Source organism: Hypanus sabinus, chromosome 3 (genome assembly GCF_030144855.1).
Source record: "Hypanus sabinus isolate sHypSab1 chromosome 3, sHypSab1.hap1, whole genome shotgun sequence".
Lineage (NCBI taxonomy): Eukaryota > Metazoa > Chordata > Chondrichthyes > Myliobatiformes > Dasyatidae > Hypanus > Hypanus sabinus.
The window spans coordinates 95,356,970-95,382,557 of record NC_082708.1 but is presented as its reverse complement, the minus strand read 5'-3'; the positions used below and the strand labels follow the sequence as shown (position 1 = coordinate 95,382,557).

Here is a 25,588-nt window from a genome sequence, read left to right as displayed (position 1 = left end):
TAGAGAGAATGATTTATTTCAGCTTTTATTTCTTCACTTTCCTGGTGGGTCAGAAGTTTGTCAGTATTTTGTCAATACTTTGTCAGTACTTTACCAACACTTTGTCAGTATTTGGAAGCTTTGCCTTTAGATTGTTTAACTCCGGTCAAATGTCTTGGGTAGCCTTCCACAAGCTTCTCACAGTAAGTTTCTGGAATTTTGTTTCATTCCTCCAGACAGAAGTGGTATAACTGAGTCAGGTTTGTACGCCTCCTTGCTCACACATGCTTTTTCAGTTCTGCCCACAAATTTTCTATTGGATTGAGTTCAGAAAATGATGTCAAGTCTGGTTCATCCTTGGGAGCAATTTCCAAAGGAAATTTCCATCTGTACAAACAATAGTACACAAGTATAAACTCCATGGGACCACGCAGCTGTCATACTGCTCAGGAAGGAGACACATTCTTTCTCCTAGAAATAAACGTAATTTGGCGCGAAAAGTGCAAATCTATCCCAGAACAACAGCAAAGGACCTTGTGAAGATGCTGGAGGAAACGGGTAGACAAATGTCTATACCCACAGTAAAACGAGTCCTATATCAACATAACTTGAAAGGCTACTCAGCAGGGAAGCTGCTCCAAAACTGCCATAAATAAGCCAGACTATAGTTTGCAAGTGCAAATGGGGACAAAGATCTTACTTTTTGGAGAACTGTCGTCTGGTCTAATGAAACAAAAATTGAACTGTTTGACTATAATGACCACCGTTATGTTTGGAGGAAAAAGGGTGAGGCTTGCAAGCCAAAGAACACCATCCCAGCCATGAAGCATGGGGGTGGCAGCATCATGTTGTGGGGGTGCTTTGCTGCAGGAGGGACTGGTGCACTTCACAAAATAGATGGCATCATGCGGAAGGAAAATAATGTGGATATATTGAAGCAACATTTCAAGACATCAGCCAGGAAGTTAAAGCTTGGTCACAAATGGGTCTTCCAAATGGACAATGACCCCAAGCATACCTCCAAAGTTGTGGCAAAATTGCTTAAGTCAAGGTATTGGAGTGGCCATCATAAAGCCCTGACCTCAATCTGATAGTAAGTTTGTGGGCAGAACTGAAAAAGTGTGTGCGAGCGAGGAGGCGTACAAACCTGACTCAGTTACACCACTTCTGTCTGGAGGAATGGAACAAATTCCAGGAACTTACTGTGAGAAGCTTGTGGAAGGCTACCCAAGACGTTTAACCCAAGTTAAACAATTTAAAGGCAATGCTACCAAATACGAACAAAGTGTATGTAAACTTCTGATCCACTGGGAAAGTGATGAAAGAAATAAAAGCTGAAATAAATCATTCTCTCTAATATTATTCTGACATTTCTCATTCTTAAAATCAAGTAGTGAGCCTAACTGACCTAAGACAGCGAATATTTTCTTGGATTAAATGTCAGGAAATGTGAAAAACTGAGTTTAAATGTATTTGGCTAAGGTGTATGTAAACTTCTGACTTCAACTGCAGCTGCAACATTACCCCTCGGCTCTTAAGCTCAATCCCACGATTGATAAAGGCCAATGCACTGTATGCCTTCTTAACCACCGAGTCAACCTGCGCAGCTGCTTTGAGCATCCTATGCACTCTGACCCCAAGATCCCTCTGATTCTCCACACTGCCAATAGTCTTACCATTAATGCTATATTCTGACATCATATTTGACCTACCAAAATGAACCACTTCACACTTATCTGGGTTGAACTCCATTTGCCACTTCTCAGCCCAGTTTAGCATCCTATTGATGCCCCACTGTAACCTCTGATAGCCCTCCACACTATCCACAACACCCCCAACCTTCGTGTCATCAGCAAATTTACTAACCCAATATTAAATAAGTTTGGATAAAATTCCTCCTTATTCTTTGAAACTCCCGTGCATTCAGACACAGAGCCATTGAACAGTTCTTATACATTAACCCTTTCATTCCTGGAACCATTCTCGTGAACCTCACCTTGTCCATTTCTGATGCAAGCACATCTGTTTTTAGATAAGGGGCCCAAAACTGCTCTCAATATTCCAAGTGTAGTCTGACCAATGCCTTGTAAAGCCTCAGCTTGACATCCTTGCTTTTATATTCTACTCTTTTTGAAATGAATGCTAACATTAGATTTGCTGGCTTTACCACTGACTCAACCTGAAAGTTGATCTTTATGAATGCTGCACAAGGACTCCCAACATGCTTTGCATTTCTGCACCTTTATTCCTTCGACCAAAATGCATGACCATACTCCACTCTGCCATTTCTTTGCCCATTCTCCCAATCTGCCCAAGTCCTTCTGCAGGCACGTGCTTTCTCAACACTTCCTGTCTATCCACCTTGATTGCGTTGTCTGCAAACTTTACCATGAAGCCATCAATTCTGTCATGCAAATCATTGGCATATAACATGAAAAGATGGTAAACAAGAGAGCAACCAGCAGGAGTTTTTGTGTCACACTCCTGGCTATGGGCCTTCAATCTGAGAAATAACCCCTCCACGGTCACACTCTCCTTCCTGTCACTAAGCCAACCCTTCCACACAGTTGGCTTATTCATACTTGATTCCATGTGTTGTAACATTCTAGAGGGATGTCCTACTTTGTGGGACTTTGTCAAAGGTTTTGCTAAAACCCATGTAGACAATGTTCCTGCTGTTATCAATCTTTTTTAAAAATACAATTAAGTTGTGGGTCATTATTTCTCATTCATAAAGCCATGTTGACTGTCCTGAATCAGTCCTGCTGATGGGACATCAACTGTCTCGACTTCAACACTCCTCTCTCCAATTTCAACCTCACCCCTTCCAGACACTCAGCTCTCCAATCCCTCCACACTGATCCCAACCTCACCATCAAACCCACAGATAAGGGGGTGCTGTAGTAGTCTGTGGACTGACCTCTACCTTGCAACAACCCTCATACACCTCCTCTTAACTATCCCTCGAACAGGACCCCGCTAAGGAGCAAAAGGCCATTGTCTCCCACATCATCACTGACCTTATTAGTTCTAGGGATCTCCCATCAACTGCCACCAACCTCATAGTTCCTGCACCCCGCACCTCCCATTTCTGCCTCTTACCCAAGATCCATAAACCCACTTATCCAGGTAGGCCCATTGTTTCAGTTTGTTCCTGCCCCACTGAACTTATATCAGAATACCTTGACTCTGTTTTATCCCCCCAGTTCAGTCTCTTCCTACCGACATTCATGACACTTCACACACTCTAGATCTTTTCAATGATTTCAGGTTCCCTGGACCCTATCATCTTATTTTCACTGTGGATTTCCAGTCCCTGTACACCTCCAACCCCCAGCAGGAAGGCCTCAAAGCTCTTCATTTCTTTCTGGACACCAGACCCAACTGGTTCCCCACCACCACCACTCTCCTCTGCCAAGCAGAACTTGTCCTTACGCTTAATAATTTCTCCTTTGGTTTCTCCCACTTTCTTTAAACAAAGGGGTGTAGCCATGGGCACTCACATGGGTCCCAGCTAAGCCTGCCTATTGGCTATGTGGAACAGTCTATGTTCCAAGTCTACACTGCTGACTGTCCCACACTTTTCCTATGCTACATCGACAACTGCTTTGGTGCTGCTTCCTGCACTCATGCGCAGCTCGTTGACTTTATCAACTTTGCCTCCAACTTCCACCCTGCCCTCAAATTTACCTGGTCTATTTCTAACACCTCCCTCTCCTTTCTTGATGTCACTGCTTCTGTTTCTGGAGACAGCTTATTTACTGATGTTTTTTTTTTATAAACTCATGGACTCTCACAGCTACCTGGACCACACCTCTTTCCGCTCTGTTACTTGTTAAAAATGCCATCTCGTCCTTTCAATTCCTTCGTCTCCACTACATCTGCTCTCAGGGTGAGACTTTTCATTCCAGAACAAAGGAGGTGTCCTCCTTTTTCAAAGAAAGGGGCTTCCTTTCCTCCATCATCAATGCTGCCATCAACCATATCACTTCCATTTCGCACACATCTGCTCTTACCTCATCCTCCCACCACCCTATTAGGGATAGGGTTCTTCTTATCCTCACCTACCACCAGCAGCCTCCACGTCCAGCACATAATTCTCCGGAGCTACTGCCATCTCCTACATGATCTCACCACCCTAGCACGCCTTTTCCTCTCTCCCCCCCCCCCCCCCCCCCACCAACTTTCTGCTTTCCACAGGGATCACTCCTTGAATGTCTCCCTTGTCCATTCATCCGTTCCCACTGATCTCCTTCCTGGCACTTATCCTTGCAAGCAGAACAAGTGCTAAACTTGCCCCTACCCCTCCTCACTACCATTCAGGGCCCCAAACAGACCTTCCAGGTGAGATGACATTTCACCTGTGAGTCTGTTGGGGTCATGTACTGTGTCCAATGCTACTGGTGTGGCCTTCCGTTGAGACCCAACGTAGATTGGGATAATGCTTTGCTGAGCACCTACTCTCCGTCTGCCAGAAGAAGTGGGATCTCCCAGTGGCCACCCATTTTAATTCCACTTCTCATTCCCATACCGATATGTATATGTGGCCTCCTCTACTGTCATAATGAGGCTACAGTCAGGTTGGAGGAACAACAACTTATATTCTGTCTGGATACCCTCCATCCTGATGGCATGAACATCAATTCCTCACATTTCTGGTAATGCCCCCCCCCCTTCACCATTACCCATCCCCTTTCACTCTCTCATCTTTCCTCCTTGCCTGCCCATCACCTCCCGCTGGTGCTCCTCCCCCTTTTCTTTCTTCCATGGCCTTCTGTCCTCTCCTATCAGACTCCCCCCTTCTCCAGCACTGTATCTCGTTCACCAATCAACTTGCCAGCTCTTTACTTCACCCTCCCTCCACCTTTTAAATCTACTCCTCTTTTTTTCCTCCAGTCCTGCCTAAGGGTCTGGGTCCAAAAAGTCGACTGTACTTTTTTCCATAAATGCTGACTGGCCTCCTGAGTTCCTCCAGCATTTTGTTTGTGTTGCTTGAATTTCCAACATCTGCATATTTTTTCTTGTTTCTGAATCAGTCTGTGCCTTTTTCAAATGGAAATAAGCCATGTCTCTCAGGATTTCTTCCAATAATTTTTCCACCACAGATGTAAGGCTCACCAACCTGTATTTCTTTTTTTTTTTAGCATAAGCAAAGCAGAACAAATTCTTTTCCTAAAATACTTTAAATTTGAATTTATATTATTCTGCCACACCTCCAGGTGCTTGCCTGATTGAAGAAGGTACCACTTTTGTCTGTACAGCACAGGAGGTATAGGAAAAGAAACGCTTTCAGATTTTGTTGAATTATTTATTCAGCGTTTTCTTATTGTACTTGTGCTCCTCTTCATCTACATCAGTGCTTCAACCACATGGATTTAAATTAATTTTATTCAGTATCATTCTATTTTGTAAGTGTATGTAAATCATTCATTACTGAGCTACTACTACAGAACATTTGACCACAGATTAATTGCGGATTATGAATGGTACCTAATGAAAGCCAAGTAAGGAAACTTCACACTGTCATGTTATACATACTGTCCCATTCTTTTGTATGCCAGTTATTCATAGTAAATATTCCTAAAATGTTAGACACTAGCTCCATGTACATTAAATACACGTTAGCAAAGCTCTTTGTACTTGCTTATTGCTATTTGCAAATTGGCCAGCAGGTTTAATTATTGCACAGCTGTGACTGTACTTCAGATGTACTTAAATGGTGTTTGAAGTGCTTTGCAGTGCACTCAAATTGTGAAAACTGCTGTGGAAATGCCAGGTCACTGTTTAAACATTTCTAACTTGCATATTCAAATCTTTGTAGACTTGTCATCTTTAGCCGCTAAAGCATCTTCTGCATCTGATCCAAGTTCACTGATGACAACTAAACATAATGCATATCCAACTCTTCAACAACCTCACCTGAAGGTAGCTTCTCCATTGTGTTCTGGGGGGCAGCCCACCAGTCCGGGATATTCTCCTGCAGTTCAACAGATTACACAGGTGGGTCCACTATTAATCACAGATTTGACCTGCATCGGGAGATGGTCTTAATAAAGTTTGTTATTAACTTCATCCACTTTTCATTTCTGTTTACCCTTCCCAAAAATAATCTTGAGAATACAACAGTTCAAGAAGCCAATTGACCATCACCTTAAGAATGGGTAGCTTAATACTGCTCATCCTAATAAGCCCAGGTCCCTTAATTGATAAAAAGAATCACTATAGTGGAGCTTGAGATAGTTTGCATTGTTGGTATTTTCTCTTTTAAATACATCTCTAGCATCTTATCTGGCCGGAGTGTAGCTTTATTCATGGAGGTGCATCAGAGTTGGGACGTAACAGGTTGATCTCCTCTTTTGCTTTAACATGGAAATGCAATTTAATAGTAGCCTGATTTTTGGTGTAAGTTAATTTGGTTGTTGGTAAAAGGTTTGAAAGCCTGCACTTTTTAGTTCCAGAACACTGACACTAGCCTTGAGAGGAGATATCTGGCATAGTTAGTCATGAAATTAAGATAACATCTAACACTTCAGTTACTTATACCGTGTCTGTAAACTGAAGCAGTTTTAAAAATTTCTTCAGAAATCAAAATTACTACCAGATGTAAATTTATGCATTTCATTTGCTCTGCACTATATCATTCAGTTTTAATAGCAGAATCCTTTTTCCAAAGTGGCAGTCGTAATGTCTTTGAACGTTGGATATTTCACAAGGTTTTTCCAATTAAGAATTTTAGTTAAATTCATTACTGTTAAAGCATTTGGTGTGTAATGACATGTTTAATAAAGGTTTTTGCTTGAATTTGGATAAAATAATACATGTATAAGCAGAGAAGGTCCTTTACTTTTTGCAATTGCAGCCATTTTCAAATGTTAATCAATTGTCATCGAGCATGGAGCGGCTGTCTTTTCAGAATAAGCAACAGACCGAGTCTCTGAAACAAATCAACCTTCTTCAAGAGCGTAATATTCTTCCAACTGTTCCAGTCCAGTGCCCTCAATCCAGTTTAAGTCCAGAACTAAGGAAGCTTAATTGCAGTCCAGAGTAAGTTTATTTCCTGCATATTTGTATATACTGAACTGCGAAATATGTCTGCACAGGTTTTTATACCTGATCAGTGCCATAGTATTTGTAACTAACTTGCTGTATTTCTTTAACACTGTACTTATTCTATTTAGCTCCATTCTAAAGTTGCAGTTTTAATATCAAGTGGATTAGTTAATCATTCATAGCTATCAGATTCTTAACCATAGGCAGTTAATTGTGTTCATTGATTTGCAATTTATTGGACACTTTTTGATGGTGTCACTATTAGAAAGAAATTTAAGAGTTGTGATTATGTTAACAAAGCTTTTTAATTTCGGCAGTTTATATTTGTGCACTGCCTCTGATTTTCCTTGCCCTTTTCGAAATTGATAAAATCAAATAAAGTATGAAACTAATGAACAGATACTTGAGTTATGATACTTACCCTAATCCTGAAGGCATGGGGTTCTCAAAATCATTGGTGACAGTTTTGAAACTGGGTTAAATGTGCAGTTAAAAATGTATGATTCCAAGTGTAATTGCAAGAACTTTAGAATTAATTAACAGCTTTGTTTGAGGTGATTGCTTTTGGTATTACATTTTTTTCAACTCTACAGAAGACATTTTTACAAAACTAGATGATCCAAGCATATAAATTTAAAGATGTAATATTTGAAGTGAAAGGGAAAAGAAGCTTAATTATTCTTGAAACCTTCATATTCAAACAAGATTTTACGACAGTCATATAATAAATCCATAAGCTATAGGAGCAGAATTAGGCCATTTGGCCCATTGAGTTTGCTCCACCATTTCTCCTACCTTTCCCCCATATCCCTTCCTGTCCTGACCAATCAGGAATCTATCAACCTCTGCCTTAAATAAACATAATGCCTTGCCCTCCACAGCTGCCTGTGGCAAAGAATTCCACAGATTTACTACTTTATGCATTAAGAAATTCCTCCTCATCTCCATTCTAATGGGACGGCCCTCTATTCTGAGGCTTTGTCCTCTGGTCTTAGATTCTCCCATCACAGGAAACATCCTCTGCACATCCACTCTATCAAAGCCTTTCAGTATTTGATAGGTTTCAATGAGGTCACCCCTCATTCTTCTGAATTCCAGTGAATACAGGCCCAGAGCCATCAAACATTCTTCATATGACTAGCCTGGAATCATTTTCGTGAACCTCCTTTGAACTTTCTCCAGTTTCAGCACTTTTCTAAGTTAAGGTGCCAAAATCTGCTCACAATACTCTGTGAGGCCTTGCCAGTGTTTTATAAAGTCTCAAAATTACATCCTTGCTTCTGTATTCCAGTCCTCTGGAAATGAATGCTGGCATTTGCCTTCCTCACCACAGACTCAGCCTGCAAATTAACCTTTAGGGAATCCTGCACAAGGACTCCCAAGTCCCTTTGCGCCTCATATTTTTGCATTTTCTCTCCATTTAGAGAATAATCATTTCATTTCTTCTGGTAACGTGCATAACCTTACACTTCTGAAAACTGTATTCTAGCTGCCAATTTGCCTATTCTCCTAATCTGTCTATGGCCTTCTGTAGCCTCTCTGTTTCCTCAAAACTACCTGCCCTTCCCCTTATCTTCATATCAGCTGCAAAATTTGCAACAAAGCCATCAATTCCATCATCAAATCATTAGCATATAATCTAAAAAGAATCGGTCCCATCACAGAAAAGGCCCCCTTTATTCCCACTCTTTGCCTCCTGCCAATCAGCTAGTACTTTGTCCATGCTACAATCTTTCCTGTAATACCACGGGCTCGTAACTTGTTAAGCAGCCTCATGTGTGGCACCTTGTCAAAAGCCTTCTGAAAATCCAAATAGACAAAAAATCCTTTGTCTATCCTGGTTGTTATTTCTTCAAAGAATTCTAACAAATTTTTCAGGCAAGATTTTCCCTTGAGGAGGTCATGCTGACTATGGCTTATCTTACCATGTGCCTCTGAAGTACACTGAAACATCATCCTTAATAATCGACTTCAACTGGCCTATAGTTTTCTTTTTTATACCCCTCTTCCTTCTTAAAGATAGGAGTGGCATTTGCAATTTCCCCGTTTTCTTGAAAGATCATTACTAATGCCTCCACAATCTCTTTTACACAAGTAAAATTATCTTTTTCACAAAATGTACACGCATCCATACTGTTCAGATTATTCACAATATTAACTTCTGACTTTGTCAAATTTTCCTGTTGCACTCATTCATTTTAACATGGATCTTAGAAATCCTAGACCTGTTGTGCAAAGGTCCTCCTTTCTACTTTAAAATTAGCCTTTAACTCCAGAATAAATACACATCAACAAGACGAGTTATCTATTTATACCCATTGGCTTTTATTTAAAATGGGAGATACAAATTTCAAGTGAGGTCCTGTTATAAACTAAAGTTTACCTCACTGAAAACTATACATTCTTGAAAAGATGGAGGGTATTGCTGTAGTTTAAAAATATCTGTGCTAAATTATTGAGAAGTATACTGCTCTAATAACCAAAAAGACAAAATTTTATATTGTATGGATTTGCACAAATGCTGACACAACATGTTCACTAAATTGTGTGCAATTCACTGAATTAAATCTAGTCTCTCTGAACATGGATGGAATAAGTATACCAGAGCATTTTGTCCATTTATTTAGTGATACATTGCGGAGTAGACCCTTCAAATTATGCTAAGTAATGGGCACCACGGTAGCAACCCCCGACAACCCCTATCAACCCTAATCAAATCAAGGGACAATTTACAGTGACTAATTAACCTACCTTTCTTTATCTCAGCCTATTCCGGTGCACCCTGCTGAATGTTCCTCAGACTCAGGCTTTGCTGAACAAAGCAAAACTTCCCCTTGGGTTATTGCTTCATCCTTTCAGAGACCTTACGGTAATTAGTTTCTTTTGGTATCTATAATGATGCTCTTCACCCTGTGTAATTTCTCAAGATGCAGTTGATGGTACTCACTATCTTCAATGCAAAACGGCTGATAAAAGTTAGTCAACTTAGCTTATAAAGAAATGAGAAAATAGAATGGAAAAATGTCTTTGTGCCAAGTGCCTGATTCTGTATCATTATGTGCATGGGAAATTAAACTGTACTACCCTAGATGGTATTTAGATTTTACTTTCATAATACTGCAGTGGGAGATGTTTGGCAGCAAGTAGATTGGGAATTTACTCTGGCACAATGCAATACCCTATATTATGATCCTTCCATTGTTAGTGGGTCCAAATCTTGACCCAAAGGTATCGTGGTTGTATCTCAAGGATGAGAATGGTTAAGGGTCGTGGTTCACTATCATCATGTCAAGGGTATGGTCATTGATTGTGAGTAGATCCAAAAAACTGATTTAGCCAAGTTAGGCATGAGGGCGGTAAGTATGGAATTCCTGGCTCACAGATTTGAATGAAATCTCTGATTGTTCCTTACATTCCTATCAAGGAGCTTCCTTTCAGTTTTCCACCACAGATGAATAAACTATTCTAAAGCTAGTTCTGAATCCAAATGGCCAGTTCACAATGGATTCATGTATCTTAATCTTCTGGATAAGCCCTTCATGAGGTATATTGTGAAATCCATGTAGGTAACTTCCCCAGCTCTACCATCATCAGTCGGCCTCATCACTCAGTCAAAAAAATTCAGTTGAGTTAGTCAGACATGACTTGCCTCGCACAATGCAATGCCTCACTGTTGAGTCACCTTTCACTATCGCTCTGTCTGACTTTACCCTTCCCTGTTGAACCTCAGAGCTGGCCTCAGTGCCACTGGACTGTATATATGTACAGTCAGATGATATACTTGAACCAAACTTGAAGTTTGGCTAGATGGTAGTGTAATCATCATCAGCAGTTCTACAGAGAAGCACTGGATGCTAGTTATGTAACTTTTCAGCTCGCAGGTCTACACAAGATGGTGCAGTATTATGGAAGTCAAATGGTGGCTTGCCTTCTTTTTTGTTATTTGGCATGGCATTTAGTTAATCATGCTGAGTTGAGGGTCCAATACAGTTAGCAGTCAGCTTTATATGAGCTGCAGGAAATGTTCTACAAGCCAGCCAACAGCTGAGCAAAGAAAAATGAGTTAACTTTTTAGGTTTTTTTACTTTTCATCCTTCAGAAGCCACTAAAGGGGTAAGTAGCCACTGTTGCAAGTAATTGCAATTTTTGAAGATGCAGCTGCAGAAATTATGACTGTTTTGCATGTGGGTTTAACTAGGCAGTTAGTCTTACTAAGGAAATTTTAGAAACTAAAAACCAATTTCAAAAGGAAGACTGAAAGTGTGGTAAACTCAATGTTCTGTTTGGACTTGAGTCCAAAATGAACTTTCTGGGCGCTGGCCTGAAGTGTTAACTCACTACGCAGATGCTGCTTGTTCTGAATATTTTGAGCATTCAAATGAAGCGAGTTGCTTTTTAAAATTAATATTCAATGTTTATTTTGAAGTAAAGGTTATTAGAACCACAGGCAACCTGCAGCAGGAGCATTATGTAAGATCTGGATGGAGAAAGTAACCATGGTCCAGCAGGCCTTTGCTTGATGTGTGTATAATTTCATCTTTTCTGATCCTATTTTAGATATTAACTTGCATGTATTGAGAAAATTGGGAATTTTGCTCAGTAATAATAATAATTGGTTTTGTTGATGATTCAGCATTTACCTGTGATTACGTCCAGCACCATTGTCAGATGTCGAACTTGCAGAACATATATTAACCCGTTTGTATCCTTCCTTGATCAAAGAAGATGGAAATGTAATCTGTGTTATCGAGTTAATGATGGTAAGCTAACAGATATTAGTGAACTTTGGAATTATTTTAATATATGAAAAATCAGAATGTTAAAAATAATCTATTAGGTTTATTATCACTGAAATACATCATGAAATTGGCCTTGCTGAAGGAATTTTAGTTGCTCAAAGTTGTATATTTTTGAAAGGAAATGTATGGTGATTTCAATGTGTTCATTGTGCTAGGGATAAAGGCATCAAAAATAATTTAAATGTAACTAAACAACATGGTATAGCTTTACTTCAGAGACTGGCACCACTTAATTTGGATTGCAATCAAATTATAACAGAAAAACTGAATAAATCGACATGTCAAACATTAAACTCATTAGATAGGGTCAGTAGGTGAGGGAAATAGTTATTTATGAAAATGAACAAAATTTAATTCAAGAGGGACAGTTAGTAAGTTTGCAGATGACACTAAAATAGGTTGTGTAGTAGATAGTGAAAATGGCTATCAGGATTTACAGAAGAGTAAGGATTTACAGCTGAGTAAGCAGACTGAGGATTGGTAAATTGAGTTTAATTCAGGTAACTGAGGTGTTTCAGTTTAGGAAGACAATTCAAGGTAGGACATTCACAGTGAATTGTAGAGCCTTGGTGAGAGCTGCACAACAGAAGGATCTAAAAGTACAGGTGCATAGTTCACTGAAGGTGTGTCACAGATAAACAGGGTGATAAAGAAGGCTTTTGGCATGCTGGTCTTTATCAGTTGGGGTACAGGTGGCCCCCATTTTTTCAGGCTGCATTTGGAATATTGTGTTCAGCATTGGCAGCTTTGTAAGGATGTCATTTAGCTAGAAGGATTGCAGATGTTACTAGGACTAGAGGGAGAGGTTAAACTAACTGGTACTTTTTTGTTTGGTATTTGATAGAATGAGGAGTGATCTTAGAGGCATATGATATCCTGAGAGGCAAGATAGAGGGTTGAATTCGCAAAATCTTTTTCCGGGTTAGAGATTTAAGAACTGGAGTGCCTTGGTGTAAGATGAGAGGAGAAAGATTTATAATGGGAACCAGCTTTCACCTAAGAGGTAGTGCTGCAAAAGGAAATAGTTGAAACGGGTACGTTAATAACTTGTAAAAGATACTTGGACAGGTATGTGGATAGGAGAAGTTTAGAGGGATATGAGACAAATGTGGGAAAATGGGACTGGCTTAGAGGTGCATCTTGCTTTGGTATGGACCATTAGGATGAAAGGCCTGCTAATGTGCAAGTGTGAAGAATCAAAGATTACCAGATCCTTGAAGAATTGAACAATTGGTACTCAGTCAAGAAATTTTAATTTGTGAATTGAATTGAATTGACTTTATTTCTTACATCTTTCACATACATAAGGAGTAAAAATCTTCATGTTATGTCTCCGTGTAAATGTGCAATCATAGTAATTTATAATAAATAGAACAGTCAATGTAACATAGAAATACACTCAAATCAACGTGAGTTAATCAGTTTGATGGCCTGGTGGAAGAAACTGTCCTGGAGCCTGTTGGTCCTGGCTTTTATTTATGCTGCGATACTGTTTCCCGATGGTAGCAGTTGGAATAGATTGTGGTTGGGGTGACTCAGGCCCCCAATGATCCTTTGGGCCCTTTTTTCACACCTGTCTTTGTAGACGTCCTGAATCAAGGGGAAATTCACAATGTGCTGGGCTGTCCACACCACACTCTGCAGTACCCTGCAATTAAGGGAGGTACAATTCCTATACCAGGCAGTGATGCAGCCAGTCAGGATGCTCTCAATTGTGTCCCTGTAGAAAGTTCTTAGGATTTGGGGGCCCATACCAAATTTCCTCAACTGTCTTAGGTGAAAGAGGGCCCACACAGCTGGTGTGTACAGACCACGTGAGGTCCTCAGTGATGTGGATGCTAAGGAAATTAAAGCTGTTTGCCCTTTCAACCCCAGATCCATTGACGTCAATAGGATTTAGCCCATCTCCATTCCTCCTGTAATCCACAACCAACTCCTTTGTTTTTGTGACATTGAGGGAGAGGTTGTTTTCTTGACACCACTGTGTTAAGATGACTTCTTCCCTGTAGGCCACCTCATTATTGTTTGAGATAAGGCCAATCAAAGTAGTGTCATTGGAGAATTTAATTAGCAGATTGGAGCTGTGGGTGCTGACACAATCATGGGTATACAGGGAGTAAAGGAGGGGACTTAGTGCCTAACCCTGAGGGGCTCTTGTGTTGAGAGTCAGAGGGGTGGATGTGAGGGAGCCCACTCTTACCATCTGCTGGTGATCTGACAGGAAGTCCAGGATTCAGCTGCACAAGGCAGGGTCAAGTCCAAGGTTATATTTAAAGAATCTTTAAAAAATTATAGGTTGAAAGATCTTAAAATGTGATGAATGTCCTGAAGGAAAACAGGCAGAAATCATATTTTGGAACTGTGTTAAACATTATTTCAAAATAAGTGGGGAAATTAAGATTTGATAAATAGCTACTTTGTGAAAAATGCCATAATTCATTATAGGAGTGATAATTTTACAGAAAGATGTTTCTGTAAAATTGAGCGACTGAAATCAGGATGGAAGGTTATTTGGATGCTGTTGCTTACTATTATATGAAAGGGATGGGGAAAGCAATTTCCGCATTTTTTTGCCTTAATCTTTTCAGAGCTTGTTGTGTTAAATTATGCATTTATTACATCCCTGCAGGAGGTCCTTGGTTTTGCTTTAGAATGTGTAATGACTGCTGCTCTTCAGGGTTGTTTTGACATGATTTCCAGATTTAATTTTCCATGTTGCACTTTTTGCTAAGGAGATCATTAGTATGAATTGAAACTACTTGCATAAATTAGAATATTATTCTACTTTTACAAATAAAACTTTTCACATTAAATTACAGTACCTGAAGAATTTATGTATAACCCTTTGACCCACTCATATGGTGAACCACATAAACGACCAGAGGTTCAAACTGCAACTGTGGAATTTATTGCTTCTTCAGATTATATGGTAAAATGTTGTATTCTGCATAAACATTCTAGATATTTGAGTTATTCCATGTTTGTATATTGGTAAATATTTGTTGCTTGTGTAGAGTACACAAAGCAACAAATATTTGTTGGAATCTAATTGAAAGATTGCAAATTGACTGGTATGATTGAAAAATAAAATATATAAAGCTGTATTCTGAAGATGGAAGCTTTTTCTGTTATATAAAGAGTAAAATGGAGGTAAGAGTTGGAGCTCCAGAGTTGAACTGGAAAATGATGTTGGTGAGGTAGTAATGGGGGACAAAGAAATCGCAGATGAACTCCATGGGTACTTTGCATCATTCTTCACTATGGAAGAAACTAGCAGTGTGCCAGAGGTCTGCAAGTGTCAGGAGCAGGAGTGTGTGCCAAAGGAAAAAGTGCTAGGGAAAACTGAAAGGTCTTAAGGTGGATAAGTCACCTGGACCAGATGGAGCACATCCCAGAGTCCTGAGAGAGTTTGCGGAAGAGATAACGGATGCATTGGTCATGATCTTTCAAAAATCACTCGATTCTGGGATGGTCCTGGAAAATTGCAAATGTCACTCCATTCTTTAAAAAGGGAATGAGGCAAAGGAAAGGAAATTATAGACCACTTAGCCTAATCTCAATGGTGGTGAAAGTGTTGGAGTCCATTATTAAGGATGAGGTTTTGGGGTACTTGAAGACTAATGATAAAATAAGTTCAAAATCGGTGTGGTTTCTGTAAAGGGATATCTTGCCTGACAAATCTGTTAGAATTCTTCAAGGAAATAACAAGCAGGGTGGGCAAAGGAGAGGTAGTGGATGTTATTTACTTGGATTTTCATAAGGCATTAGATAAGAGCCTTTTCTGGTTGGCTGCCAGTGACTTGTGTGTTCCTCAGGGGTCGGTATTGTGACTGCTACTTTTCACATTCTCAATATTTAGATAATGGAATTGATGGCTTTGTGGCAAAGTTTGCAGATGATGCAAAGATGGGTGGAGGGATAGTTAGTGCTAAGGAGGTAATACAATTGCAGAAGGACTTATCTAAATAGGGAGAAAATTCAAACTTCAGAGGTGCAAAGGGACTTGGGAGTCCTGGTGCAAGACTCCCAGAAGGTTAATTTGCAGGTTGAGTCTGTGGTAAAGAAGGCAAATAATTATTGGCATTCACTTTTAGTGGAAAAGAGTATAAACACAAGAAGATAATGCTGAGGCTTTATAAAACACTAGTCAGCTCGTATTGTCAACAGTTTTGGGCCCCATATCTCAGAAAGAATGTGTTGTCACTGGAGAGTCCAGAGGAAGTTCGCGAGGATGATAATGGGAATGAAGGGGTTAACATACGAGGAGTGTTTTGCAGCTTTAGGCCTGTACTCACTGGAATTTTGAAGAATATGTGGGGATCTCATTGAAGCCTACTGAATGTTGAAAGGACTAGATAAGGTCAATGTGCAATGGATATTTCCTCTGGTGGGGGTGTCCAGAACTAGAGGGCACAGCCTCCTAATTGAGGGGCGACCCTTTAGAACAGAGGTAAGGAGGATTTTTTTTTTTTAGCCGGAAAGTAGTGAATCTCAGAATGCACTGCCACAGACAGCTGTAATAGCCAAGACCGTGGGTATATTTAAAGTGAAAATTGAGTTTCTTGATTGGTCAGGGCATCAAAGATTATTGCGAGAAGGCAGGTGTATGGGGTTGAGTGGGATTCTGGATAAACCATGATGGATTGACTGAGTAGATCCAATTGGTGTCATGGCCTAATTCTGCTCCTCTATGTTATGGTCCTATAACTGTTTTCAACACCCCTTTAAATAGCCAAAATATTTCCTTTGCAGCTGCGACCTCCTCAACCTGCTGTCTATCTCTTTGTCTTTGATGTTTCCCATAATGCTGTGGAATCAGGATATCTGAACATTTGTTGTCAGTCATTGTTAGAAAACTTTGACAAGTAAGTGTCCATTAAAAAAAAATTGCCTGCATTTAAGAGTATATTATTTAAGGCTTTGGATATTTAATATTTTTTCCAGAGAATTTGAAATCATTATGAGATATTAAATTATGTGATGTCAATGTGTGTTTTTTAGTTATGTTTGAAGTGCTTTAACTATAATATAGATATAATCACAATCTAAAGCTTCATGGAATATATTATAGTCTGATTTAAAATGATCTTAAGACTTCTTAATTGCATGCCCCTATGGAGATTTCGTACTATAATTCAATATTTTTTATTTTACTTGTTTGTTATTTACTATCATTGCAGAAATTTATACTTTTTAGATCATCACTAACTTTTTGTGTGTGTGTATATAAATATTCATAAATATATCTTAGGTTACCTGGAGACTCAAGAACCAGAATAGGATTTATTACATTTGACAGCACTGTTCACTTCTTCAACTTGCAGGAAGGGTTGGCACAGCCTCAAATGTTGATTGTGTCCGAAATTGAAGGTACAATGTGAAAATATCTTATATTTTTACTTTTGTAGGTTTTTTTGTTATGTGATAGTTAGATGTTTATAAGAATAAGAATAGAATCATTTTTATTGATTTAATTATAGGATTTTAATTTAAAGCATTTTTCCTACATAAATACAAGTTTTAGTTACATTTTGTAGAATAATATCAACTATTTTGGAGAAGTTAACAAAGAAAATTCTACCAAAACTAAAATCTCTTCTTTATTATGAATACCAACTGCATTTCCTCAAACAGCAATTTTTTGCCAGCATGGTAAATTAGTCAAAGTAATCTGACCAAGCTTAGTATATTGTACATCTTTGAGAATGATGTGTCTGACCCCCTGAAAACACAACAGTACTCTTGCTTTCCCTGGTTAAAAAAGGAATGGAGTTTATGAAATATTCAAGAAATACAAGGGATAATAACTTTTAACATTTTATTGGTGAAAGTTAATTGTTGTGGTCCAGTCACCATTGCTGTAAGTGACTAAACAGTTGCAAAAGTCTTGGAAGCTGTGACGCTGATCTATACAGTCTCTATAGAAATGTTATACTGATCCGGTGTCTCACTTTCTATTCTTTCTCATCATTGTCAACTGGGAAACGGAAGGAAATCTGTGTAAATCTGAGAGTCTTAGCTTTCTCAGTACTTTTTCAAATTTGCTATGCCTGGGGAATGCTTGTGTATGTCGGTTTGTAGTAAAATGAAGATAAATCTGTAGTATTCTAACTACAACAGTAATAGATACCATATAACATATAACAATCACAGCCACGGAAACAGGCCATCTCGGCCCTCCTAGTCCGTGCCGAACTCTTAATCTCACCTAGTCCCACCTACCCAAACTCAGCCCATAACTCTCCACTCCCTTCCTGTCCATATACCTATCCAATTTTACCTTGAATGACACAACTGAACTGGCCTCTACTACTTCTACAGGAAGCTCATTCCACACAGCTATCACTCTCTGAGTAAAGAAATACCCCCTCGTGTTTCCCTTAAACTTCTTCCCCCTAACTCTCAAATCATGTCCTCTCGTTTGAATCTCCCCTACTCTCAATGGAAACAGCCTATTCACGTCAACTCTATCTATCCCTCTCAAAATTTTAAATACCTTGATCAAATCCCCCCTCAACCTTCTACGCTCTGATGAATAGAGACCTAACTTGTTCAACCTTTCTCTGTAACTTAAGTGCTGAAACCCAGGTAACATCCTAGTAAATCGTCTCTGCACTCTCTCTAATTTATTGATATCTTTCCTATAATTCGGTGACCAGAACTGCACACAATATTCTAAATATGGCCTTACCAATGCCTTGTACAATTTTAACATTACATTCCAACTTCTGTACTCAATGCTTTGATTTATAAAGGCCAGCGTTCCAAAAGCCTTCTTCACCACCCTATCTACATGAGACTCCACCTTCAGGGAACTATGCACTGTTATTCCTAGATCTCTCTGTTCCACTGCATTCCTCAATGCCCTACCAAGCACCACCTCCCTACATCACTTTTTTCTCTGGTAATTTAAGAACATGAGGCACAGCTTCAGAATGAAGGGATACACCTTTAAAACTGAGATGAGGAATTTCTTCAGAGGGTGATGAATTTATAGAATTTATTGCCACAGAGGGCTGTGGAATCCAGCTTATTGGATGTATTCAAGGTTGAAATTGATAGGTGGTTGATTAATGAGGGGGTTAAGGATTATGGTGAAAAGGCAGGGCAGTGGGGTTGAAAATTGAGTAATGGGGAGAAGACAGTGCAGTTGGTATTTAAGTAGATCCTTGGTATATAAGTAGATCCATTGTGTAGTTTAGAAAGGGGTAGGAGTTTAACTTCTGGTAACAAGAGAAAACTGCAAAGAGTGATGAAGGTGTTATATCTGAATGCATGCAGTATATGGAGTAGATAAATCTTGTAGTACAGTTAGAGACTGGCAGATACGACATTGTGGGCATCACTAGAGATGTGGCTGAAAGGTTATTGTTGGGAGCTTAACATCTAAGGATACACCTTGTATCAAAAAGACAGATGGGTAGGTAGAGGGGGTGGGATGGCACTGTTGATAAAAATGAAATCAAATTCTTCGAAGGAGGTGACAAAGGATCAGAAGATGTAGAGTGGAAGACAGAAGAGGCAATAATACAATAGTCGTTGGGGATTTCAGTATGCAAGTAGTTTTGGAAAATCAAGTTGGTGCTAGATCCCTAGAGAAGGAATTTGTAGAATGCCTGTGAGCTGGCTCTTAATGTAGATTGTGGTTGTGCCCTTGAGGAAAAAGGCAATTTTGGATTGAGTGTTGTGTAATGAACTAGATTTGATTAGTGAGTTTCAGGTAAAGGAATCCTTAAGAGGCAGTGAACATAATATGAAAGAACTCACTTAGCAGTTTAAGAGGGAGAAGCTAAAATCAGATGCGTCAGTATTACAGTAGGGTAATGAGAATTCTAGAAGTATGAGAGAAGAACTGGCCAAAGTTGATTAGTATGGGACACCAGCAGGGATAATGGCAGAGCAGCAATGGCTGGAGTTTTGGGAAACAATTTGGAAGGTGAATGATAAATACATCCCAAAGAGAAATCTTCTAATGGGAGGATGAGGCAACCATGGCTAACAAGGGAAATCAAAAACAGCATAAAAGTAAAAGAGAAGGAATATAATGTAGCCATATTAGAGACCACCCAACAGAGAAGGATTACGAGGAGCAAATGTGTTGAAGGACACAGTCTATTGCAAGAAAAACAAGATAGTAACACACAAAGTGCTAGAGAACTTTGATTTCTCAAACTTCCGGTAATTGCCCCCCTCCCCCGGCTCACCATTCCCCATTCCCATTTCCCCCTCTCATCTTCTCATCTGCCTTTCACTTTCTCTGGTGCTTGTCTCCCCACCCCCCCCACTTTCTTCCACAGCTTTCTGCCCTCTCCTATCAGTTTCCCCCTTCTCCAGCCCTTTACCTCTTTCACCAATCAACATCCCAGCTCTTTACTTCACCCTTCCCCCTCCCCCTTCCATTTTCACCTATCACCTACTACCTTGAACAACTTCCTCCCCTCCACCCTCCTTTTTACTCGACTTCCCATATTTTTTCTCGAGTTTTGATGAAGGATCTCAGGCCAAAATATCAACTGTTTACTGTTTTCCATAGATGCTGCCTGGCCTATTGAGTCCCTCCAGCATTTTGTATGTGTTGTTTGGATTTCCAGCATCTGCAGTTTTTCTCTTGGTTGTGATAGCAGGTGATTTTAACTTACCACATATTGACTGGGATTCCCATACTGTAAAATGGCTAGATGGGATAGGGTTGTCAAATGTGTTTAGGAAAGTTTCCTTAATTAATACATAGAGGCCCCAAATAGAGAGTGCAATTTTATATCACCTATTAGTGAATGAGGCAGAGCAGGTGACAGAAGTTTGTGTAAGGGAACACTTTGTATCTAGTGGTCATAATACCATAAGTTTCAGGATAATTATGGAGAAGGATAGGTTTGGTTCTCAGGCTGAGATTCTAAATTGGAGAAAAGCCAATTGTGATGGTATCAGAAAAGGTCTGGCAAGTGTTGATTGGGACATGTTCTTTTCTGGCAAAGGTGTACTTGGCAAGAGTGAGGCCTTGAAAAGTGAAATTTTGAGAGTACAGAGTATGTATGCTCCTGTCAGAATAAAAGGTAAGGACATCATGTTTAGGGAACCTTAGTTTTCAAGAGATATTGAGGTTCTGGTTAAGAGCAAGAAGGAGGTGAATAACATGGCAGGAAGGAGCAAATGAGATACTTGAGTATAAGAAAGGCAAGAAAATACTTAAGAAGAGAATCAGGAGGGCTAAAGGGCATGAGGCTAATCTAGCAAGGTTTCTACAGATATAGTAAGAGTAAAAGGATAGCAAAGGACAAAATTGGTCCTCTGGAAGAACAGTGATCATCTAATCATGGAGCCAGAAGAGATAGGGGAGATCTTAAACAGATTTGTTTGCATCTGTACTTTCTCGGGAGATGGACACAGAGCCCGTAGGAGTGAGGCAAAGCAGCAATGAGGTCGTGGACTATATTCATGTTACTGAGGAGGAGGTGTTTGCTGTCTTGAGGGAAATTAAGAAGGATAAATCCCCATGGCCTGAAAAGGTGTTTCTTTAGAGGGTCCTTGGCTGAGATATTTAAAAAGTCCTTCATCATGGGTAAGGTGCCAGAGGATTGGAGGATAGCTAATTTTGTTCAGCTGTTTAAGAATGGCTCTAAGAATAAGCTGGAAAATTATTGGCTGGTAAGCCTGTTATCAGTAGTGGGTAAGATGTTGGAAGGTATTCTGAAGTATGGAACATCTCAAGTAATTGGGTAGGCAGGGATATAGCCTATTAATTGGGGATACTTAACATGGCTTTGCATTTAGGTCGTGTCTAACCAATTGTTCCGAGTTTTTTGAGGGAGTTACCAGGAAAGTTGATGAAGGCAAGGCAGTGGATGTTGTCTCTGTGGACTTTAGCAAGTCTGTTGACAGTCTCGCATGAGAGATTGGTCGAGAAGGTTTAGCCACTTGACATTCAAGATGAGTTAGTAAATTGGATTAGACATTGGCTTCGTAGGAGAAACCAGAGAGTGGTAATAGATGGTTACCTCTCTGACTGAAGGCTTGTGACTGGTGGTGTGGCTCAGGGCTGGGTCCATTGTTGTTTGTCATCTATATCAATGATCTTGATGATGATGATGTCATAAATCTCCTCAGCAAATTTGTGGATGCCCCCAATACTAGGGGCATATTGGATAGCAAGGAAGGCTATTAAAGCTTGCGGTGGGATCTGGACCAGGTGGAAAAGTGGGCTGAAAATGGCAGATGGAATTTAATTCAGACAAGTGTAAGATGCTGCACATTTAGAAAACAAATCATTTTTAAAAATTGTATAGGTATATGGACAGGAAAGGAATGGAGGGTTATAGGCTGAGTGCAGGTAGGTGGGACTAGGTGAGAGTAAGTGTTCGGCACGGACTAGAAGGGCCGAGATGGCCTGTTTCCGTGCTGTAATTGTTATATGGTTAAACCAAGGTAGGACTTACACAGTGAGTGATAGAGCATTGAGGAGTGCAAGAGAACAGAGAGATCTGGGAATATGGACCCATAATTTCTTGAAAGTGGCATCACAGCTGGATAGGGTCATAAAGAAAGCTTTTGGCACATTTGCCTTCATAAATCAGAGTTTTGAGTACAGGAGTTGGGCTGTTATGCTGAAGTTATACAAGGCTTAATTTGGAGTATTGTGTGCAGTTTTGGTCAACCACCTGCAGGAAAAATGTAAATAAGGCTGAAAGAATATAGAGAAAATTTACAAAGCTCTTGCCAGGACTTGATGACCTGAGTTAAAGGGGAGGGTTGATGAGGTTAGGCATTTTTTTCCCTAGAGAATAGGAGAATGAGGGGAGATTTGATACAGGTATATAAAATTACGAGGGGTACAGGTTGCGTAAATGCAAACAGATCTTTTCCACTGAGGTTGGGTGAGATGAGAATGAGAGGTTATTGGTTAAAGGTGAAAGATGAAATGTTTAAGAGGAATACAAGGGGGATCACCTTCACTCAGGGTGGTGAGAGTGTGGAATGAGTTGCCAGCGTAAGTGGTGGATACAGTTTTGATTTCAACATTTATGAGAGATTTGGATGGGAAGGGTTTGGAGGGCTTTGGTCTGGATGCAGGTCGATGGGACAAGACAGTTTAATAGTTCGGCATGGTCCAGATGGGCCAACTGGCCAGTTTTTGGCCATAGTGTCCTATGACTCAAAAGTGAGTGAGAAATTAGATAGGGAAGCTTTTAAAAACCAATAGAATGCAACTAAAAAAGCAATAAGGAGAATAGAGATAAAATGTGAATGTAAGCTAGCCAATAATACAAAAGAGGAAACCAAAAGGATTTTCAGATAGATAATGAGTAAAAGAGAAGCATGAGTGGATATCAGACCACTGGAAAATGATACTTGAGACAGAGAATGGACGGATGAATGTAGTTAAAATTTTGTATCAGTGTTCAGTGCAATACACTAGTAGTATGCCAGAAATTCAAGAGTGTTGGGGCAGAGGTGAGTGTAGTTGCTAATACTAAGGAGATGGTGTTTGAGAATCTGAAAGGACTGAAGGTAGACAAGTCGCCTGGGCCAGATGGACTACATCCCAGGGTTCTGAAGGAGGTAGGTGAAGTGATTGTGGAGGTTTTAGTAATGATCTTTCAAGAATCACTAGATTCTGGAATGTTTCTGAAGGACTAAAAAATTGCAAATGCCTCTCCACTCTTTAAGAAGGCAAAGGCAATAAACAAGAAATTATCAGCCAGTTGGCCTGATCTCAGTGTTTGGGAAGGTGTTGATGTCTATTTTTTAAGGATTTTTTAAGGTTTCAGGATACCTGCAGCGACATGATAAAATAGGCCAAAATCAGTGTGTTTCCTTAGGGGGAAATCTTGCTTGACAAATCTGCTGAAATTCTTTGAGGAAATAAGAAGCAGGATAGACAAATGAGAGTCAATGGATATTGTTTACTTGAAGGGCCTTTCAGAAGGGCCTTGACAAGGTACCGTGCATGAGGCTGCTGAATAAGGTAAGGGTCCGTGGTATTACAGGAAAGTTAATGGCGTGGATAGAAGATAGTTGGTTGACAGAGGCAAAGGTTGGGAATAAAGGGGCCCTTTTTTGGTTGGCTGCCATTGACCAGTGGTCTTTTACAGCAGTTGGTTGTGGGACCACTTCTTTTCATGTTATGTGATAATGGATAGGATGACGGAATTGATTGCTTCAGAGACTGTACAAAGATTGGAGGGGAGGCAGGTATTGTGAAGAAGCAAGGAGTCTGCAGAAGGACCTAGACTGATTAACAGAATGGGGAAAGAAGTGGTTGATGGAATATAGTGCAAGGAAATGTATGGTCATGCATTTCATTAGAAAAAATAAAAGCGTAGACTATTTTCTAAATGCAAGAAAATTCAGAAAACGTGTACAAAGGGACTTGCAGAGGTTAAATTGCTGGTTCGATGGTCTTCAGGAAGACAAATGTAATGTTAGCATTCATTTTGAGAAGACTAGAATATAAAGGCAAGGCTGTCATGCTGAGTCTTTATAAGTGTATTGAGAATGATCTGGGGAATATCATGATTAATGTCTGAGGACCTCTGGGCAAATATTTGTTGAAGTTTAGATTAATGAGAGGGCATCTCATTGAACGATTAAATATTGAAAGCCCATTTAGAGTAGATATGGAGAGGATATTCCATATAGTGTCAGGAAAGAACTAGATTCTTTTAGAACAGAGATGAGTATTTTTTTTGCCATGATGTGGTGGATTTATGGAATTCATTGCCACTGACAGCTGTGAAGGTCAAGTCAAGTGGAGGTGGATGTTTTTAATTGGTCAGGGTGTCAAAGGTTAGGGGAAGAAGACGGGAGAATGGGGGTGAGATGGATGGCAAATCAGCCATGATGGAATTGCGCAACACACTCGATGTGCCAAATGTTCTCATTCTGCTTCTGTTTTAAGATCTTAATTCAAAATGACAGTCTGAATGACATCATTCTGCCCCTATCCAAAGATATAATCCAACTTGGACTTGGACCTTGAATGAAACTTCCTGTTTGCATTTCAGACTGTAGAGTTGCACCATCATAACATTGTCTACTCATCCATCTGCTGTGACATTCATGTGTTTCTTCGAATTACCAGATAACTATTCATTTGTAATCTGATCAGTTTACATCCATTACTCAATTCTCTGCTAACAGAGGTGTATTTCAATCTTTCATTATTTTGAACATAATCTGAAATTCACATGACAAACTTAGGCATGGATTGTAACTCAGGAAGAAACATGTCTGTAGTATTTGTTTTCTGCAAGATTTTACCTGAATATTAATTACAACCTAAATTCTGTAATTTTTATATACATATTTTCACACAGATATCTTCATACCTACTCCTGATAGCTTGTTGGTAAATCTTCATGAAAACGGAGAGGTAGGTAATCATTCCATTTCAAATTTTATCTTGAATTTCAGTTCCTGTAATCTCACAGTGTTAATAATTTAAAACTTTTATAAAATATTGCTTAAGGGGATTGTAAGGGGAATTTATAATTGAAACAAAAACTGTAAATGCTTGAAACCTGAAACAGCCAGAAATGTTCTCGGCATTATATGGAAATTCTGATGAAGGGTTCTTGACCTAATATCTTTGTCCTCACCTCCTGCCTCCTCCCAATTACCTTAGTTAGTACATTTGCCATGTTATCCCTACAGAGATAAATGAGAAAGCTGGTGTTTTGGGGTTTTTCTAGTCTGCCTAAAAGCTCATGGTGAAGTTTGAAAAATGTTTTGTATTTTGTAATTAAAGCTATAGTCTTTCCTCC

General features: G+C 39.6%; 1 protein-coding gene across 6 annotated transcripts in view; it reads left to right on the top strand.

Moving 5' to 3' along the window:
• Positions 1 to 25,588, top strand: part of LOC132391522 (protein transport protein Sec24B-like) — a 182,597-nt gene that overhangs the window by 75,652 nt on the left and 81,357 nt on the right. For 5 of the 6 annotated variants that reach the window (XM_059964820.1, XM_059964822.1, XM_059964817.1 and 2 more), the window contains 8 exons: positions 5,801 to 5,979; positions 6,839 to 7,023; positions 9,796 to 9,898; positions 11,663 to 11,789; positions 14,648 to 14,757; positions 16,581 to 16,693; positions 17,080 to 17,198; positions 25,142 to 25,197. In XM_059964820.1, the coding sequence (XP_059820803.1) occupies positions 5,801 to 5,979; positions 6,839 to 7,023; positions 9,796 to 9,898; positions 11,663 to 11,789; positions 14,648 to 14,757; positions 16,581 to 16,693; positions 17,080 to 17,198; positions 25,142 to 25,197 (992 nt within the window). The remainder of the gene's footprint in view (positions 1 to 5,800; positions 5,980 to 6,838; positions 7,024 to 9,795; positions 9,899 to 11,662; positions 11,790 to 14,647; positions 14,758 to 16,580; positions 16,694 to 17,079; positions 17,199 to 25,141; positions 25,198 to 25,588) is intronic. The other variant, XM_059964821.1, reaches the window with a different exon arrangement.